This window comes from Excalfactoria chinensis, unplaced genomic scaffold (genome assembly GCF_039878825.1).
Source record: "Excalfactoria chinensis isolate bCotChi1 unplaced genomic scaffold, bCotChi1.hap2 Scaffold_81, whole genome shotgun sequence".
In the NCBI taxonomy this organism is placed as follows: Eukaryota; Metazoa; Chordata; class Aves; order Galliformes; family Phasianidae; genus Excalfactoria; species Excalfactoria chinensis.
Genome location: NW_027315714.1, coordinates 96,693 through 108,576, shown reverse-complemented (window position 1 = coordinate 108,576; position 11,884 = coordinate 96,693). Strand labels below are relative to the sequence as shown.

At 49.5% G+C, this 11,884-nt stretch overlaps 1 protein-coding gene across 1 annotated transcript; it reads right to left on the bottom strand.

Moving 5' to 3' along the window:
- Window positions 1–8,577: 8,577 nt before the first annotated feature.
- On the bottom strand, window positions 8,578–9,528 carry LOC140265247 (olfactory receptor 14J1-like). The gene has a single exon (XM_072361157.1). The coding sequence runs from the start codon at window positions 9,526–9,528 to the stop codon at window positions 8,578–8,580; it is 951 nt and encodes a 316-aa protein (XP_072217258.1).
- Between the last annotated feature and the right edge of the window lie 2,356 nt (window positions 9,529–11,884).

Genomic DNA, 11,884 nt, shown 5'->3' with positions numbered 1-11,884 from the left:
TCATATATGCTAGTGTCCTTCTGGGCACGCTCAGTTGCATCTAAGGTGGTTGTACATTCGCTTAATCCCCATTTTTCCATCCTCAGTCTCAGGCTCCAGTGTGTCTTGTGAAGCAGAATTGGTGAGAAAAACAAGGCCGTTCACACATCAAGCTATCCTGAAATGGAAGTTTCAGAACTAGCACTCATTGATTCCTTTTGCTAAACAAAGATGTTGGTCCTTAAATTCATATACTGACCCCTATTTGCTAAGCTAACCAGTCTGTATCAGTGTGAAGACAGATCCATAAGTGGATTCATGAGGGGTAGAAAGAAACCAACATACACACACACAAAAAGAACAGAACAAACAAAAATAACCAAACACCAAAACAAAACAAAACAAAAAAACACACCCAAAACACACCTCAAAAATACCCCGAATAAGGCAAGATAAATATATGCAAAATAAGCATGACTTGGGCTAATGAAAATATTGGGTATCCTTGCTCATAGCAGGTATGAAGAACTTATCAATGACTCATTTGGAGCACTAATTGCTTCAGTCCCTACAGACAAAGGTATTTTCAGATCTGTTTGGAGCACATATAATTGCTGGCTCTAGTTGTGCCTGCAGGCATTCACAGGTGGGACACAACTGCAGCAGCAGGCGTCTTCACACTGCGGAAGTAATTAGGTTAGCATGTGTTTTTCTTTGTCATGGGAGATGTCCAGGCGAGGAGCTATGCCCGTAGCTGGTGCTTGTTGCAGCTGCATGCTGTCTCAGGAACAATGGCATTATATTGATGGCATCGTAGGAGTACTGTGATAGTGCTAGTGCTAGTGCTAGTGCTAGTGATAGTGATAGTGATAGTGATAGTGATAGTGATAGTGATAGACATAGCAACAGTGAGAGTGACAGCGGTAGCACTGAATTGCTTGTAAACATTTAAGAATATCTATTTATTTGGAGCAGAAGCCCAAACCATGGTCGCCATGGAACATGGTGCCACAGACTTTTGGCAGCATTGTGAAGGGTGCTTTAGTGTTTGCCCACACGGGCAGCACAGCAGGTGAGGCAGGATGGCTTTTGCTCATTTCCGGTGGCTCCTGCTGGCCACGCTTTGTACGGTAATATTACCTGCACGTTTTGGTTCATGTCCTTCTTGTCCTTAGCCTGAAGCTGAACCCACACAGGTGTCTGAGGTGCCTACTGGGATGATGTCCTTTGCAAAAGGAATCAATGAGTGCTAGTTCTGAAACTTCCAACATAGCTTGATGTGTGAACAGCCTTGTTTTTCGTGCCAGTTCTGCTTCACAAGACACACTGGAGTCATAATAGTTCGCTTTTATCTTTGTGCCCACCAGGTGCAAGGACTTCTCCCTCAGATTTCTCATCTATTGTTTTGGATTATAGTGCACCAAGGTGGAAAGTTGCTCATTGTTGCATCCCAAGCAATGGAAATCCACCAAACTGGGGAAAAGCAGCCGAGGGTCAGCCAAAAGCCTCTGTGATGAGACTGAGGATGGAAAAATGGGGATTAAGTAAATGAACATACGACCTCACAGATGCAACTGAGCATGCCCAGAAGGACATTGGCATAGATAAATAATTCATTAGAAAAGAGTGAATATGTATGCCCATGTACTGGTTATGGATGTATGAACAGTTCAAATGTAGAACATGAACTTTGAGAGAGCACGCTTGCTTGTCAAGTGTCCAGGGAATAAAGGAATAACACTCTGTGACAGCACATTGGAGTTAAGAGAGTTTTATTCCCAGATTTTGGACGATGGAACATCAACACCTTATTTATTTATTTATTTATTTATTGCATTTAGGGGCATCTCTGATTTGATCAACTTTTGTACGAGAGCAGATATTTGTCTCATTTCAGTGCTGTACAGGATTGATTTCCATCAGTCAGATGCCTCTAGCCCTGTCTTGGTGCACCTTTGTGCTTTTCTCTGATGTGTCACCCAGCTTTGTTTTTCCTGAGAGAAATAACACAATGCTCACATTCCTCATTTCCAAGCTCTGCTTCATGGGTTCTGTTTATTCCTACGTAATGCTTTCACCTTTGCACATGAGTTATGCTTCTCCCAGCCAGTAGAAATAATAGTAATGTTCTGCTAAAAGGTAAACTTGTGTGGAATTTATCTCCAGAGCTTACTGTGTCTTGTCTTGTAGTCAGCTGGGATTTCAGAGATGTTTCTGGTAGCCCACTCTGCAGGCAGTTAAAATCTTTTAGGCTGGTTCGTTGCCAATGAATTACAGACAGCCCAGAAAGTGGAGTTTTTATCTCCAGGGCTTATATCTGTAAAGGCTGTGCGGAGGGAGAATGTCTGCTCCTCGAAGGTATTGGTCAGGGCTCTTTACCTTTGTCCTATCCCTACAGACCCCGCTAAAGAGTCTGGCCTCTTCCTTCTTACAGCCCCCCTTTAGATATTGAAAGGACACTCTCAGGTCACCCTTCTCTTCTCCAGGCTGCACAGCCCCAGCTCTCAGCCTGTCCACACAGCAGAGGTGTTTCATTCCTGGGTTCCTATTTATGGCCCTCCTCTGGACGCACTCTAACAGCCCCATGTCTCTCCTGCTCTGAGGACTCCACATCTGAACACAGTGCTGCTGGGGAAGCCTCGCCAGCACAGAGCAGAAGGGCAGATCCCCTCCCTCTCTCTGCTGAGACAAGTTCACCCACTTTGTTACCAAGGGAAGCCTGCTGGAGGCCATGCCCCCAAGCTGCTGAGTTGAAAAAGCACTGGGAACACGCTGTCAGAGGTATGATTTGAGCTTTGAGTGGTCCTGCACGGAACCAGGAGTGGCAGTTAATGATCCTCATTAACTGTTCAGGTTCAGGTTATGCTATGATTTCATGATTCTACAGACTTGCAGGATGTCTGTCACTTGTTCTCGGGACTGCTGTTGGGTTACATGGGCATTCTGGTGGTGCTGATGAGCTACATAGGAATTTTGGCCCTAGTGCAGGCAGAGCTGATGGCAGGAGTCACTGCCCAGCCAGGTGTGCGCGACCCATCCCAGCTGAGCAGGGATACCAACGTAAGCCGCAGGGCCATTGGCTTAGCCTGCAGTGATCTCACGCTGCTGGAGGATGTTCAAGCCTTGTCTCTGTGCCTCTGCTGCATCCAGAGCTCAAGATGGAAGAGCAGAACCTCTGTGGGTGTTGTGTTTTAATCCAGGAGGTGCCTGAGTAACACACGCTCATCTGCTCACTCCCCTCTTCCTAGTGATCACTGATCAAGAGAGGGTGTCACTGGCCAACAGGGGGCTTCATTGGTCATCGGGAGATTGGAGGTGTCCATGGGAGGGGATGTGCAGACCTTGTTCTGGGTGATGGGGCACTGATGCAAGAGGACTAAAGCTGATCCAAAGGAGGGACAAGTGGCTGCAATAAGAGAGGGCGTAAAAGGAGGGTGACGTAGTCACACTGTGTCCATGCATAGGTCGATCAAAGTGTAACAGGTTTGAGAGGAATTGTATGGAGGAGCTAAGAGAGAGCAGAGGGAGGATATTGGGGCTGCTTGGCCCAAATAGCTCCCAAAGAGCCCAAAGAGCTCCCTCCTTTAGGACTTTAGAGCAGATGATGAGAGAGGGTGGGGAAGCCCACAAGGGTGCATGAAACGGTGTGCATGGCATGGAGCTGGGGAAGCTTCCCAGCATTTTGAGGTGACCACTGGCAGGCAGGGAGAGATCCAGGCAGTCTGTGCTGAGCATGAGAACAAGGACACAGACACAAAGTGTGTAGCTTTGCTGAGGGATTTATTCATCATCAGAGGGTGTCATTGATCATCATGGTCTTCATTAGTCATCAGAGGGCAACGCTGGTCATCAGAGGGCAGCAATGGTCATCAGAGGATGTCAGAGAGCATCATCGGCAAGGAGGAGCCTTGTCCCTGCAGGGTTTGTCCCCAAGGACTTAGGGCAAAAGGACTGACAGCAGCCAAGAGCCAAGAGAGCCCCGAGGATGTGGGTCCCCTGGGGACAGAAGCCACAGGCCCTTTCCCACCTGCATGGTGACTCTGGGCTATCCATGAGGCACCCTGAGCCTGCCCCCTCCAGATCAGTTCCTCTGCACAGCCCCATAGAGCGCAAGGGAAGGGCTGGAGGTGACAGTGCCCGAATCTCCCTGGAAGAGGCCATGGAGAGTCCCCTCCATACCATCAATTTCCAGCCCCTGATGCACAGGGTCCCCCAAGTGCTCTGTGGTGTTGTAGGCATTCCCGTGCTGCTCACCTAGACATGTAGATCTAAGGCTGCGCGTTTCACACGTGTGGGATTCTCATTTGTCTGGCTGAGCAGTTCCTGGGGAAAAAGGGGCTGTCAGGGATGCACCAAGGGTATCGAGAGAATGGAACACAATGGGGGCAATAAGACACACTGGGACACCCTGAAGGTGCAGGCACCCATTGTGGGCACTAGAACAGCATGGCCAAGGCATGGTCCTGTATCCAGCTCAGCCCCAACTGCCCCCATTGCCTCCTTCCCCTGCCCAGTGCCCTCACACATCTGGAGGGAGCCCAACAGCTGCCTTGGGGCTGCAGGGGTGTCCACAAGTCCCAGGGGAACTGAGAACAGCAAGACATCCCAGCAAAACCCTCGCCCCAGGGTCACCCAACTCACCCATCCAGGAAGGGCAACAACAATAGGTGTCGGTTGCTGTGAAAGAAGAGCCGTGGGGCAGCCATGAGGGAATTTGAATCTGGGGGATCACAGGGTGACCCCATCCAAGCTGCCTGGTTGGTCCCAGGGAAGCCCCCACCCCCATGGCTGCCAAGGTCTGTGTGCACCTCTGCCCATGGAGCAGCTCAGGGCCAGGATTGGGCATAGAGACAAAGTAGGGGCTTGGGGGGCCCAAAGGAGGGGAATAGATGTGCCAAAAGAGCTGGGGGGACCAAACAGAGAGGAACAGGGATCTCAAAGAGGGGACAATCAGGGAAAATGAAACAAGGGGATTGTGGACCTAAAGAGGTGAGAATCGGGTTGCCAAAGAAAGGAGATCTGTTGGTGCCAAAAGGATGGGATATGGGGATCCAAAGAGAGGGCATTAGGAACCGACAAGAGAAGGGATTTGGGGAACCCAGAGTATAGATGAGTAATGTGCAAATGGAAGAAATTTGGATGTGCCAAATAGAGGGGTGACCTCTGCCAGGCAGGGACAGACCCCACCTGCTCCTGCAGAGCTCCCTGCAGGGCCACCCTTGGGCACAATCAGCGTGGCTGCCCAAGCACTCACCACAACAACTTCCGACTTCGGCACTTGCAGAACTGGCTGTGGGGAGAGGAGTAGGAGAGAGCGTGAGAGAGATGCTCGCATCGGGGACCACCAAGGCAAATCACCTCCAGCCCCAGCCCACATCCCCCACGGATGCTTCACCTGAGCTTCCACTGTGCAGCACAGGGCAGCGAGGAGCATCACGAGGCTGAGCACAGCTGCCTTCATCTTCCTCTGTGCTCTGGGAGCTGGGTGAAGCTGCAGGAGGCAAGGTCTGCATTTATCCTCCCAGAGCCCCTCCCACTGCCCAGATGCCCCTGGGCTTGGCAGACTCCCCTGACTTGGACTGAGCCCAGCATGCAGCCATCCCCTTCCTTGGCCCCAGGAAACAGGAGGAAGCAGGGATCAGATTAAGAACACTGAGTGCTGGGATCACGATGGCACTGAGCCCAAAGCCCTCAGGTCCCAGCACTCAGCACACATGGCCCTCCTGACCCCCAGGGCCACCCAGAGATGACACTGTCCTAATATCAAGGCATTGTCCAAGGACTCATCCCTGAGTTCTGTCTGGTCCTGTGAGGCTGCAAGGTGTGAGGCTGAACCTTTGGGCAACTGTGACACAGCATTTGTGGACAGTGGGAGGTGTGAGGGCAATAGGGACATGGTTAGTGAGGAAATTACGGAGGCTTTTGGAAGGCAAGGGGTCCCAGGGATATGGGGACATGAAGATACGGGAACATCATGGGGACATGAGTGTATCACGGCAGTACGGAGACATAATGGAGCACTGGTAGCCTGGTCTGGTGGTTGGTGACCCTGCACTAAGCAAGGGGATTGAAACTAGATGATCATTGTGGTCCTTTCAACCCAGGCCATTCTATAATTCTGTGTGGGCTGTGGGGACAGTTGGGTGACAGGGACACATAGGCACAGGGAGCTTGGCAGTGTTCACTCAGTGCCTTTGTTGTCAAGCAGGAGCTCAGGAGTGAATAACAGAACTTGGCTATGGCTGATGTGTTCCCTCCTCATTTATTGCTGCAAAAGACAAAGACCAAAACTTATAGAATCATGGAATCTCAAAATCCTGGATTACCTGAACCATGGAATGACAGACTCATAGAATCAGTGAGTGGTGGAATCACAGAACCATGAAATCACAACACCATAGAACTATGGAATCTTGGCATCATTAGGGTGGGACAAGACCACTTAAGTCACGTCAGGAGATGTGTCATGTATTTTCTGTTGTCTTTACATAACCAAGAGCAGAAGTCCCCATGTTGCATCCAGAAATATGCATTGCATGTCTGAGATGGCAGTAGTGCTGCTTCTGTCCATGAGGACAGTTTGCCATTAGGACATGCAGGCACGGAATCCAAGGCTGAGGGTGAAAATTGGCTGAAGGTACCTGAATAGGTTCTGATGTCACTGGGCTGTGTGGTTGAGCTCCAGCAGAACAAAGGTGTCCTACGGGTTTTGTTCCTGTGATGACCTAACCTCCTGTCATGGCTTCAAAGAAAGTGAGTCTTGTTTTATCTGCATGAAAGGAAAGAAAGAATAGAGAGATGATAAATTGCTTAGAACTGCAAACAACTCGAGGATTCTACAAGGAAGCATGATATGCCAATTTGAAGTGCTTCATCGGACAGAACAGCCAGCTGGTCACAGCTTTCACGGGGCATTTCCCATAAACAGGAGAGCTGCTGTGGGTCATCTCTGAGAAGAACACGTGAATGTTTGCTTTGGAAACTGCCCAGAGAGCAGCCAGCTGGAAGAGCTTCCTTTGGGCTGCTTCTGCTCTGCGCAGTATTTGTCAGAGCTGATCAGTGCTGCCTCATTCACTGCACTTAAATGTAATGTGAAATTGCCCCTACTCTGGGGTTCTTTTGGAAAGAACCAACCAATTGCCCGTATCGCCATCACTGAGGAATCTTGACTGAGGTGAGGTACAGACTGTCTTTGAGATCAATGCAAAGCAGGTGGATGACACTTGATAGCAATTTCACGTGAAAAGTTCTTATTAGGAAAACCCCTTGGTTGGTTTGATGGCATCTAAAAAGAAATACTCAGGCTTTTGTAACAGTCAGACACTGAACGAATGAAATGTGACGTGGTCTGAGTTCTCAGGCTGCTCAGCAAACAGCCTCCCCTGCAGCGATCTCCCCATCACGGCATCATTTAGGTTAGAAATGACCTCTCAGGTCATCCAACTGTTAACTCAGATAAGAGCTGCATCAAAAGTAATGCCTCCTCTTTTGTTACCGTAAGATCAAAGCAGGATGTTGGAGATGTGTCTGTAGAGGCTGAACCCTAGCAACAACATCTCATTACGTGTTGCTGCCAGGTGACAGATGGCAGCAGAGGTGCAGTCTGACAGAATGGCTTTTGACATGGAAGTGCACATGAAGCAAAGTTGTGCCATTGCATTCCCACAAGCAGAAAAATGTTGCACTTGTTGACATTCAACAATGCTTGCTGAATGCTCCTGGAGACCAAAGAGTGGATGTGAACAGACTGAGGCAGTGGCAGGTGTGTTTCAGCAGTGGTAATGGTGGGTCACCTTCTCTGGTGCAGATGCTTATGAGCAGGGCATGTAGGCTCCTCTTCCCACCCCTCAGTCTCCCATCTGCGTTCACCAGTATTCTCCTGACCTCCTCGAGTCAGTCATCTCATTAGGGGCAGCTTTCTACCTACCTGGCTATGCTCCAGAATGGCTCCTGTGGAACCTATCAGAGCTTTGTGCACAATTTCTGTTCCACAGACCATCCTGGAGGCAGTGACCACCTTTGAGTACAAAGTGGAAGAAGCCTTGACGGATGCTTGGAAACTTCTGACATGGTAACCCATATCCAAGAACTTGTCCTGTGCAGGGTCTCACAGGGAATGAGGAAGAGGGGACCTGACAACCAATGTGCAAACCAGCTGCTGCTGCTGGCCTCTCAGAGGCACTGACAGATGTGAGCCTGAAAGCACAGACTCCAGCCAGGAGCCCTGGGATGGCCTGTCAGCTGTTGCAGGCTGAAGCCACTGCACAGTTTGATGAACAGCTGTGTGCTTCCTGCTGGACTGTGGGATTCTGAGAACATCTGACCCAACAGCTGAAGAAATGTCTCACAAGAAGGATGACAGACAGAATCACTGCATGTCCTTTATTCTGTTAAGGTTCACAGAGAGCCTGGATCACTATGTACAGTGTGCCTGGGCTACACTACAAAGGTAAAGGTTGAATAGGAATAGACTTGATTCATGAAAAATAGGATAGTATTTTTAAAAACTAATAAGAATAAATTGCGCAGATAAAATGGCACAAAATAAACTATAAAAAGAGCTTGATTCAGTAAAAAGCTGCATTACAAACCGTGAATTCAAAAAGATGGGCAGCTCACTGCTAATGAAACACATTTGGTTATCACTTTCCTCACTCCATCCTTGACCTCCCTGTTCCTCATGCTGTAGATGAGGGGGTTCACAGCTGTTGGCACCACCGAGTACAGAACTGCCACCATCAGGTCCACGGATGGGGAGGAGGCTGAGGGGGGCTTCAGGTTGGCATAAATGGCAGTGCTGAGAAACAGGGAGACTACGGCCAGGTGAGGGAGGCACGTGGAGAAGGCTTTGTGCCGTCCCTGCTCAGAGGGCATCCTCAGCACGGCCATGAAGATCTGCACATAGGACACCACTATGAAAACAAAGCACCCGAAAGCTAAACTGACACTAAAAATGATAAGCACAACTTCCCTGAGGTAGGAGCCTGAGCAGGCAAGCCTGAGGATCTGGGGGATTTCACAGAAAAACTGGTTGACAACATTGCCTTGGCAGAGAGGCAGTGAAAACGTACTGGCAGTGTGCAGCAGGGTATAGAGAACCCCAGTGCCCCAGGCAGCTGCTGCCATGGTGGCACAAGCTCTGCTGTCCATCAAGGTCCCGTAGTGCAGGGGCTTGCAGATGGCAACATAGCGGTCATAGGACATGATGGTGAGAAGAGAATACTCTGCTGAGGTGAAGAGAAGAAAGAAAAAGAGCTGTGCAGCACATCCTGTGTAGGAGATGGCCCTGGTGTCCCAGAGGGTGTTGGCCATGGCTTTGGGGAGAGTGGTGGAGATGCAGCCCAGGTCGAGGAGGGCCAGGTTGAGCAGGAAGAAGTACATGGGGTTGTGCAGGCGCTGGTCGCAGGCTACGGCTGTGATGATGAGGCTGTTGCCCAGGAAGGCAGCCAGGTAGATGCCCAGCAAGAGCCAGAAGTGCAGGAGCTGCAGCTGCCGCGGGTCTGCCAACTGCAGCAGGAGGAACTCGCTGATGGAGCTGCTGTTGGGCATCTGCTGTTCCTGGGCTTGGAGTCCTGCTCAGAGTGCAGAAGATAATGACAAATCCAGACACACTCCTCCTGCTATACTATATAAGTTTTCCTTTCCCTTAGAAAAATATTTAACTGCATAATTTGTATATGCTATCATGAGCTTCACCATCCCTTAAGGATTAGAAGATTGGGGAGTTCTTATTTGCTTCCCATTTCCTAATCATATTCCAGCCTCCTGGGTATTTTCCTCTTTACTACATCTGCACTTCGAGACCACAGCCCAGCCTCTGTGCACTTCAGTTTGTCTTAGAGAAATCTGCCTGTTTGCTGGACAAGTGAACTATTAATGCCTGCAGAAAAGAACTATAACTTAAGTTGATTGTATCCTTTTAGGTAGGTGGGGTTGAAAGCACAACCTGTGTGACTGTTCACCAAACAGCCAACTGATTGGTTAAATACTGGGGAGTCTCTGTGCTGTGTTCAAAGTTGACAGCCCCTTTAGATTTTTGCCTCCAATCCTTTCTGTTTTCACTCAGAACAGGAAATGGAAAATCCCTGCCTTGACTCTCCTCTTGCAAAGTACCCTCACAAACATTCTGTTGTGCAGTGGAGCTGTGATCCCCCTGCCCCAGGCAGCAGCTGTGGCAGCACAAGCCCTGCCGGGGGGCTCCTTCCCCCCACACGTCTCCCCGCAGCACCCTGGGCAGCTCCCCGGGCAGGCTGAGTGCTGAGCCTGGCAGGCGGCAGAGTCCCATAGCCGGCACACAGCCCCTGGGGCACAGCAGGGACCCTGCTCTGCAGGACACACATGGGCACCCGTCTGCAGCCCCGACTGCACCGCCAGCTGCCTTCTTGGTCCACGCTGCCCTCAGGGCTGTGCTTTCATAGTGCAGCATGGAAGCCCCCAGTCAAAGCAGAAGTATTTTTTCAAAGAAAAGAAGCATGCAGTGCCTGCAGCCAGATCTGCTATGGGATGTCTCAGTTTTAGTTAACCCTCTATGGATAGCAGCTGCATGGTCTGCAGTGAGACTTACCGTTTCATGGTCTGTGGGCAATGCTCCTGCTGCGAGCTCACAGCCTGCTCACACCATACTTATCCTTCAAGCTCTCTCCCCTTTCTCTCCTCTCCTTCTGTCAGCTGCACGCTGTGCTGTGCACAAGAGCTGCTTCTGGGTGCAGCTGTCTCTTTGCAGCAGTGCCCACTTGTATCAGCTCCCTGTGACCCAGGAGCCCGGCCCAGCTCAGCACACTTGAGGATTTGAGTTTCTCTTCCTCATTTCTTCCCCTGGAGATTTCCCTGGGGCTCCAGGGCTGAAATCTCCTGATAGACAGCAGGCTCATCTCTGCAAAACACATTTGGATGTCAGATCAGTTACTCACCAGTGTACAGACTGATTCCAGAAGCATGATTTTGAGCTGTGGATTGAAACTCTATAACCCAGAGTTGGGTTATAAAGTAGGAATACATTTATTAGGCACCAGGTGCAAAGGGAATCACTCCTATCTTGCATACCTGTAAGCAGAAGTGTTACATATTTGAAAGCCAAGCTGATACATATCCAACAAATTTCGTGGAACTCATCTACATATTCATTGTTTCCAGTAACTCATTTTCATACTGCCCCTCACTCTGGTGCACTTTATAGTGGGGGTCTCCCTCCAGTGGTCTAGGGGATGAAGACAGATATCTTCTTCGTGAAGGCTTGAAGTCTTCCTTGCTCTGTCCTTTTTACATTGTCGTGTTTGATAGAAGTAGTCCGATTCTGGTCTAGTTCTTGAGACATGTTCTCTTTAGTGTGCAGGATGTTCTTCCCTTGTCTTAACCACACATCCCACTTGGTTATAGGCCCAAAGACCTGACTTTATACTTTGAGATTAACTCTTTTACTATTCCATTTTGTCCTAACAGATTGTGTTTGCCTAGCAGAAGTGCAAATGCCTCATCTGGAGAGCTCTGCTCCTGGCCCTTAATAAAAAAGACACACAGACAAAGACAGGGACCCTCTGACTTCTCCTTTGCAGGGTCGTCATTCAGCTGAGGCAGTCAGTGCAGGTATCTCATCTTCAGATGTAAAGGCCTGGGGTTGAAATGAGATTCAGATCCCCACAGACTTATGGCAGATGGGACTCCTCCTGGCTTAGAGCAGATGTGCACAAGGAGTTGCCCCTGTTTGAAGTCTAAAAACCACCTGGGATTGAATCTGGCTGAAGTGATAAAGGCTTTTTAAAGTATGCTAACAGGAAAAGGAAGACTAGGGAGAATGTAGGTCCCGAACTATGTGAGGGGGATATTCTGCTAACCAGGGATGCTGAGAAGGTAGAGATACTGAAGGACTTCTTTGCATCTGTCTTCAGTGAGAAAAGCTCACCCTCAG